This window comes from Alligator sinensis, unplaced genomic scaffold (genome assembly GCF_000455745.1).
Source record: "Alligator sinensis unplaced genomic scaffold, ASM45574v1 scaffold606_1, whole genome shotgun sequence".
Classification (NCBI taxonomy): domain Eukaryota; kingdom Metazoa; phylum Chordata; order Crocodylia; family Alligatoridae; genus Alligator; species Alligator sinensis.
Genome location: NW_005842472.1, coordinates 637,159 through 646,380, shown reverse-complemented (window position 1 = coordinate 646,380; position 9,222 = coordinate 637,159). Strand labels below are relative to the sequence as shown.

The 9,222-nt window shown below is 39.8% G+C and overlaps 1 protein-coding gene across 1 annotated transcript in view; it reads right to left on the bottom strand.

Moving 5' to 3' along the window:
- The window catches only part of DOCK2 (dedicator of cytokinesis 2), a 514,326-nt gene that overhangs the window by 459,322 nt on the left and 45,782 nt on the right, over positions 1-9,222 (bottom strand). Inside the window, exons 11-14 of the mRNA XM_025212572.1 lie at positions 7,510-7,585; positions 5,628-5,704; positions 5,220-5,345; positions 4,204-4,328 (exon numbers count right to left, since the gene is read on the bottom strand). Coding sequence (XP_025068357.1) covers positions 4,204-4,328; positions 5,220-5,345; positions 5,628-5,704; positions 7,510-7,585 — 404 coding nt within the window. The remainder of the gene's footprint in view (positions 1-4,203; positions 4,329-5,219; positions 5,346-5,627; positions 5,705-7,509; positions 7,586-9,222) is intronic.

Here is a 9,222-nt window from a genome sequence, read left to right as displayed (position 1 = left end):
CCCACCAGTGTCCGATGTGCTGTGATGTCAATTTCCCATGGAAGTGCTGTGGGGTGGGAGACGAGGCTCCACATCCTGTTCGGATTGTGCCAGGCGGGGGGGGCACAAATGCAGGCATTGGCCCCCAGGTGCTGGAGACGCCACTGGTTGTGTGCCAAAATGCAATGTGCTCTGCATGACACCTGAGTAGGCAGAATCCCATCCCGCTTACAAAGGGCACCCCTGCCCCTATCTCAGGATCCCCCTCCATTTGGCTGTAGTCAGTTCTTCTCTCAGGATCTGGGTGCTAGTGCTCTAGCTCTCTCTTCCCTCCACCCCAGCCTGAACACTGGAAATGAAGCAGTTGCTTTAGCAAGCCAAACCTTAGTTAAGCCATTCCAGCAGGCTCATCTCCAACTAATGAGGGTATGTTTTTTTCAGCAGTATCTGTCACTGTAGTGCACAGCAAGAAATAAAAAAAAATCCTGCCTTATTCTGTTTACAATTTAATTAAGATTGTTGAGTACAGGCAGGGAAGAGATACCAGAAGAATTTCTTTCTACTCTGAACCTATTTTCTGCAACTGTTACCAATATGCAACTCTCTGGGCTTCATTTTTTTTAATGATTGATGTTACTAAATCTGAGCATAATAGTTTAAATCTATTTTCTCTTTCTATAAATATATTTAGCACCTTCTTACATTTCTAGCTTTAACATTCTTCCCAAATTAAGTCTTTATTTTGATTCCTATTTTAATCTAGTTAATACTAATTTTAATCTGTTAATACACTTTATTAACAATTATCTTCTTACATGTTCCAAATCATTTCCAATTTTAGCAATCATTTCTGCCTCTTTATATGTTAAGAGTTCAGATCCATCCCAACTTCTGATCAAGGCTCATTTCTGGGGCTTGCAAGAATTCAGGTTAGAGGCTGAGGCTTATTAGTAAGAGGAGTAGAAGCAATAGTCTCAGCCAGCAGCACAGGAAATTTGGGTTGGAGATTAGAAAGAAGTTTCCCACTATTAAAGTGGTTAAGCATTGGAACAGGCTACCAAGGGTAGCTGTGGAATCTCCATCTTTAGAAATATTTAACAGGAGTTTAAACAGACATTTGACACTGCCAATTTATTCAAGGGTAATCCTACCTGGAGTAGGGGGCTAGACTAAATAGCCTCCTGAGATTCCTTCCAGCCCTACTTTTCTATGACATTCATATAAAAGATATAGAATCAGACTGATAAATATATTTGTTTGGGGAAATAAGAAACCTAGGCTAAAAAATTCCATCCTGCCATGACCTTGGCAAAAAAAAGTGGGAATTGATGCTTCCAAATGTTACATTGCTATCAGGCCAGCTAACTTAGAAATTCAATATATTGAATAACACCAATTCACATTACACACCAAGTAAACACAGAGCTAGTATACCATTCACCCATTAGACTTATGTTGAACAATTAATATATTGTCATGGCTAAAGAAATCTTCCAGGCCAAATTCAGTATACATTCATCCCTCTATGAGAGCAATAATGGGAACTTGGAATAACACTAAGCAAATAAGCTGATACTCACTAACTTTAACACTTTTATATAATAGTATTTAATTTATGTCTAATAAATAATTAAAAATTAAATTAGTAGCTGGAAACATATTAGCATCATAAAACATGGACAATTATTTAAAAAGATATTTAGATCTTCTGAACAAATGCAATACACCATGAAAGATTAAAGTACTTTTCAATACACCCTGAAGGAAAGGCAAACCTCAGAAGAAAGTTTACAGAATTTGAGAAAACACTGATTACACCTATGAAACACACAAGACTACTGTCTATGCTACCTAAAACAATTTTGAATTCCCATATAAAAGGGAAAAAAAGCATTGTTTCTGGCAAAACGGGGTTTTAGACTCTGAATCAGAAATTACTGAAGACAACCATCTGGACTATGATCTTTACACAAACATTTGCATGGCAAGAAAAGAAAATTGCTTTTTAAATTTTATCAGTGGTGTCTCACCCCACTTAAAATTAAATACATCTATGGTACAGGCAGCAGCAGATCCCAGATTTGGCAAAGGATGGCTTGACCCCCTGCTCCCAGCCTCCTCCCCCATCTCCACCCAGTGTGGGCAGACTGTGCTGTTGGAGATTCTGGGGATAATCCCCACCCCTCTTCCCCTCTATGCACAAAAGGCATGTCCTTTCCCCTTTCTTCCCTCACTAACCTGCCATTGTTGCTTTCCCTATTGTCCCAGAGGCTGGGGAATTTTCATAGCTGCTCCTGCCTGCTCCAAAGCTGCTAAATATACTTGTGCTATTATTCACAGCAAAAGTCCTTTTCTTGTTTTTGCAGAAGTATATGTACTGTCAATTTTTTCATTTTAAACTAGTTTGATACCCAAACTCAGTCATAACATTTCTCTTTAAAGAATGAAATTATGTCTGCATCAATTTTCCTGAAATAATTCAATGAAAATTAATTGATACTACCAATTCCCCAATGAAGACATTCATTTTGATGGTTTTTTATATCTTATATTATTTCTAACTATTATTTTGTTATATCAGTAAACTAGATGAAACAGAATTCAGTCATCTTCCCATTAATTATTATTTGCTTTCAAGATATAAATATAAGTAATCAGACTGGTATTTTGGGGTGACCCCTGGGACATAACTACAAGGGGGCTCCCAGTGAGGAGAGTGGAAATATAGCAGGGATGAGCAATTATTTGGGCCCAAGGGCCACATAGGCTAGGAACAGACATTCAAAAACCCTGAGCCTGAATTAATTCAATCTTTGCAGGTTAGTCTTACCTGGTTAGGCTGAACTGGTTTGTAACTGACACAGACATTTCAGACATACAGGCACATGCCTGCAGTGGCTCAGGCTAGAAGCTGAGGGGTGCTAGAGCAGCCCTCCCATCCCTTCCACAGTACTGAGCTGAGGGGGGAGGGAGGGAAGGAGTGGCCAGACCCCAGCAGAATGCTTTGATTAGCCCAGAAGGGAATTGATAACAGTGTTTATCACCCCTAACTCAGTGTGTATTCACCCCATTAAAAAAACAACAGAGGAACATTACCAGCTATCTGTTGATTCTGCCTGTAGATTCAGCATGGACCATAGCCAGCATGTGGGCTAGCTAATACACAGACACCTCCTCAGCAAGCCAGAGGGGAGGAGGGGAAGTCCTGCTTAGCAGGGAGTGGTGAGGGGGTGGAGGCAGCCAAAAGTCTGTGCTGGAGCTGCAGCCTCTTAAACCAGCAAGGGGTGTGGGACAGACATTGCATAAACCAGTTTGGCCCAAATCAGTTAAGTCTGATATACATTCAACCAGGTTTATCTCAAACTGGTTTCATCCATTTTCAAACTGGTTTATGTGCACTGAACATCTGTTCTGTTAGCCATAGGGAGTTTGGTGGGCTGTTGCAGGCCAGATTAGCACCCCGACCCTGCCCACAACAGGGTGCCAAAACTCCTTAAGTGGCTCTGCTCCCCATTCAGCCAGGCAGCTGGGAGGCATGCAGGGCGTGGCATCTGGGAGCGGGATGAGCGGGTGGGCGGGGCCAGGGCTGAGATCTCAGAACTGGGGCTGGGGAACATGAAGATTGGCTGGGACCTGTGCAGACGGAGTGCACATACAGGAACATTGGATGAGGATGGGGGCGGGATGGGATGGGGCTGCAATCGACCAGGGAGTTGCATCCAGGGCTGGGTCTAGGATCCTGGGGAAGTAGCAGCATGGGGCTGGGGCCTTAGGCAGAGCCATGATCTGCTCCCCATATACCCCTGCCTTGAGAGCCCATGCCCCTTGCAGAGACATGTAGGATCAATATAAAATGTTAAAAATTCAATCTCCCTTATAACACAACAATTACGTTACTCTTCCAGAAATCCCCATGAGGAAGTCCCCAGAGCAAAAGTGGAACCACCTCAGTAACAACAGCTCATTTGGTTATTTACTAGTCAGAACTAAAAAGGTCAGTATTTTTCTCAATTCTGTGTGTTGTATGGGATTATGCAAATTAATAACAGGGATTTATTTAATACATAACAGTTCTAGCATCATAAGGGGAAAAAAAACAAATCAGTAGAAGTGAGGGAGCTTCAGGTTATGACGTATGAGATTCAAGTTAAATCTAAGACTTACTTTCAAATGTACATTACACATGTACATGAGTACCAGAGATGGGAAGACAGAAAAACTTACTGGCATCACTTTTCCTTCTTCATCACAGACACACATGATCACTTCCACATTTCTCTGTGTTGTTTTATTGTACTTATCAAAATCTCCATATAACAATGTAATGTAAATGTCATTTCTTATATCCCCTATAAAAGAAATGCTAATATTATCACTCAGAATAAAACACACTACAAAAATTAAAGGGGGAAAAAACAAGCTTCACTTAAAGTAGATAATAATTGTTATTGCATACTTATCTTACTGTACTGAACTGTATTTAAAAAGTTAATTTCAGATAAAATTAATTGAAATTTTCCATTTGCTATTTCCATCTGCTCAGATTCTGTGGTGTTATGTGGAACTGGCCAAATACATTTCCTAAAAATAAACTCCTCTAATTCTCATCCTGCAGCGACACCTTATGGTGAGGTAAAGATCAGATATTCTTGGTGAATTTGCTAAACAAGCTTCCAGGTTTTTTCACCTCCCACAATAGACTCAGAATACTAAGATGTGGGCATTTTCTCCTTCTTTTCCTCAGGTGAATTAATCAGATGTTACCAAAACCATAATGTCAAAGGACAAATGGAAAACTCTGAAGGTAGCATTTAAAACAGTCATTTTAAACAACAGGAATCTGACTGTAAATCTGTGTTCAATGTAGAGTGACTTCACACGTAGTAAATGTTTCAAAACTGTACTATAAAAGTGAAATAATTATCAATTCAAGTTAAAAGTAAATCTTCATTAACACAGTGGCCAAGAGAACAGTTCAAGAGAAACATACTACTTCACCTTGATTTAAGGCTAAAACATTAAAACAATTATACTTTATATTTTCTAAATAATTATATTTAACGTCTAACCCTGGGAATAAACATGCATCTCCAAGTCAATTATAAATGAGCTTCAGACCTTACACTGATACATCTTCTCTTTGACTTCAGAGTCAATAACAATAACTACATGAAAAAAAATCTATTTTCTATAATCAAAATATTGAAAACACTTAAGTAAAACAAAATATCATCTCCTACCTGGCATTATTATTTCAGGAAATCCCAGCTTCCTAGCAACAACTGTAGTCCTGTCAACAAGATGAGGGTAGTCTTTCCTAATCTGACTCATATCTCCAACAAGCATTTTCACAGTTACCCACAGACCTTTAGAAAAATGTAGTGCAAGACTGTATAAATTACTTATTTTGGATTTTCTTTGACATAAGCACCTTTTTTCTTCATTCTAGAGAACTTTTCTCACCTTCCCCATTTTCCCAAGCCAAAACAGATGCCATAAACCACAAATGATAAGAGACTCTAATTTCCACACAAAGACTTCAACACAGTCAGAGTCACAGGGCATCTAGCCAAACAAACAACTTAAGTGTGGATACTAATTTAAAACCCAGAGATTTGTTTCACTTGCACCTGCAAAGTCTACTTTACCTTGCCCACCACTGTCTCCTTTTGATGCTGTTGCCTTGGTTAGGAGAGTATGTAAAAAGTCACTCTCCGCCACCACCCTAAGGGGAAAAAAGAAAAAAAGAAATAAAATCCACCAAATTGGTTACTGATGACTGCTAAACAGACTAAATTCATTTTTTCAAACAGCCAAATGACCTCAATTCTCTATACTTTTAAGAATCTCACAAACTTAAAGTCACCCTAAAATATCATTTCATATTTAAAACTAAAAAAATTAGATTTGTCCAGTGAGTCAGAGAGTTAAGTACTATATTTTCTTTCATATAACCACCCCTCCCCTGCCCCCAGATAAGACATGTACTTTGTTTTGAGAAATCAGAATAAGAATAAACAATTTTTCTAGTGACCAAATGCTGACTGCAGGAAATCATGACTGCAGCAACAGTAGCTGTTAGAAGCTTAGTGCTGTAGCTTTGATCCTGACGGGTAAACTGTGTCCTTTCTCCACCCAAGGCTGGCAGAGTGAGAAACATGGCAACTATCTTGCAGCCCTGTCTCCCTGCTACTATTCCAGCAAGAAAAATCAGCTTCTGCACTTAAGACACATTTTGGAGGTCAGATTTTTGGAAGAAAAGTGCATGCGGTATGCAAGTATATAGGTATTACACAGCAATGTATTTTGAAACATGTTGACTGAATGTATTCATATAAAACTAAATGGATTTAGCTCTGTAGTGGCAAAACTATATCAGTTTTGATGAGACAAAAATGGAAGCTTTTCCTGTTATGTTCCTAGTCAATGTCACTCCATGAGGTTCTGAAACTGTTTGCAGAGCTATTGGCCACCACCTATGCTCTGGTCCTCCAGAAATGAACAAGAGTCTAAAACCCTATCACAGTGCTGGCTCAACATTTTCCTGACTGTTGAAAGGAAATTCTAACACCCAGGCAAGTTATTTGTACTCAGAATCAGCTGAAAGCAATACCTAAATTTGCAGTCACCTGAAAGAAGCAAAGCCTTCCTGGAGAACTCTGAGGGGTCCTATTTCAAGGTACAGACGTGCCTTGCTAAAAAATTATATGATTTTGATTCTATAAGTAATCTTAACGTATTCAGCTAGTGCTTATTCCAATACAGCTTTCTTTGTCAGAAGCCAAGGATGCACACTTAATTCCTCTACTGTTCAGCTAAGGAATGCTTTTTCTTATACGATTTACCAATTGGTGGCAAGGGCTCAGGCTATATGATGGAGTGCCCTCACAACCAATTAACAATGAGGGACGGGGCCATATGACAGACAGCCCTAGCAACCAATCAGTGGTGACTGATCATGCAGCCACCAGGGCCCCTTAACCAGAGTGGGGGAGGGAAGGAACCATGATGAACCTGCAAAAATGTTGGCCAGCCCTGTAATCTCCACGTGAAATCAGCCAGCCATCTCCTTAAGTTGGGTAGACCCCTACTCATGGACCTATTGTTTAGAATGGGTTTGTGATCAGAATGCTCTAGCTCTGTTACATAATTCACAGCGTTGGATGACTGGGAGTGAATATATCAATATGAAAATAGGTATGTTTTTCTGTTCCCTTTTGGAAAACTTCTGTGGCTTGTCAAATGTCAACAAGCCTGATTTCTGCAGAGCGTTAACCAAATATCCCTTTTGTACATATGTATCAGCTCAATTTTGCAAGAAAGAAATCCTTGTATACTACTAACATGTGCAGCAAGGTCTTCATAAAGTTACTTTTTTTTTCTTTTTAGCACTTTGGACTACTAATGTTAATTAATAATTTGTATACTTAAAATCACTTTACCTGTCTGAGTTCTGCAATATCCCTTCAAGAGAATTTAAAAAGTACTTTTTTGTATTATAAAAGTAAAATATATTTATAACTGTCTTACGGATGAAAGGGAATGAAATGCTGCTTCTCTTCATCACTTTCTGATTTTCCTTTTACAATATCTGTAATATCCATAACTAGAAAAGTAAAAAATGTGTAAGGACCTGGAAAACTATCATTCTCTTACTAATACATAGCCTACAAGATTAATACATAATTTTACTTGTGAACAGGTAAAAATGTTAAGATATATTCAATCTTCAGATACCCGGACTTTATTATGTTTTTACATGCAAGTATTTAATCAGTTATAATTAGCAAAATAAAATATTTTCCATACAATATATGATTGATCCTAACTTCAAAATTGAATTATATCTAGTTGGAGGTTCTCTGTTTTAGAATTAAATATCCTCTTCAAGACACTGATGCGTTGCAGGCAAGCTACTTAATGGGAATCTCTCACAAATATGGCATTTACTGACAACTGGACTGGGGGAAAAAACTGTGTGGGCTCTTCTACTCTACAACACCTCAACAACATAACGACACCGGCAGAACCCTTTAGTAAAAGCACAGCATATCCTCTAGAAGGGGTGTTGTGTTTGATTGTTTTTGTTTTTTTCCTGTCAGCACAATAGCACTCCCTCCCCAGATGACATGAGATAAACACACAAAAGTCGTTTTTACTAGTTTGCTGAAATAGCTGTGGGGGAATGACTTCTTTATTATTATTTATTTGTTTGTTTATTTATTTTTACACCCCTAGCCAACATAGCCATGTTGGAAAACGTTGTAGTCCGAACTGGGCCACAGTGGCATACCATAACAGTACAGCTGACTTGCTGGGTATTGGCCAAACCAGTACATGGTGTGATTGAGCCCTGTTCTTTCTGGAACATGCAAACCAGTATTTTTATCTGCAGGGACTTCAGACGGAAGGACACTAGAAGCTGAGACAAATGTGTGCACATCAGCTGAGAAAAAGTAGACTTTCTCTAGTGCTAGTACAAAAGAAGATAGCAGTCTCTGTACCAGAACCTATATTTTTGCTATTACTCTGTGTGAAACAGCACCATTTCATTTCAACTTCCATTTCACCGTTTCAAAGGGACAAGTTTAATTTCACTGTTTCAAAGCACTGTTCTGTTCCATTTTCTTGAACAGATTCACTGTTTCAACATTGTTTTGACATGTTTCGACACTTCACCAATAGGCTATAATGGGGAATCACAAAAATGCCTACAACTTTGTCATTTCTTGCCTGATTCGGATGAAAATTGTAGGGATGGATGGTATCCCCTTCTAAGGGCATGAAGCCTTACAAAGTTTTGAGAAGATAGGTGATGAGGTTTTTTTGAAACTGCACCTCAACCTCTTCAAAACAAAACTAGTATCACTCGCTGGCAGTGGCAGCATGTTGTCATCCTGCACACAGATCCGGGGGCCTGCTCTCCCCGGGAGGAGTCTGGCACAGCTCCGCTGCCCTCTCAGGGGGCATGGATCCCCGGATCTGCATCTGGAATGACAACATGCTGCTGCTGCCAGCACTGGGTTCTTCCTGGTGCTCAGTGTGGGCTGCGCCGTGCAAACTCGGGTGCTGGTGCTGGCCCCAGCCAGCAGAGGCAGCATGCTGTCATTCGCATGCTCCACAGCTGGTAAGTGTGGAACTTTAAAAAGCCCCACACTCACCGACTCTGGCAATGGCACCACACGGGGCAGTAGGAATCACCACCCCCAGCCTAGCCTCTGCACAGCAGCTACATACTCACAC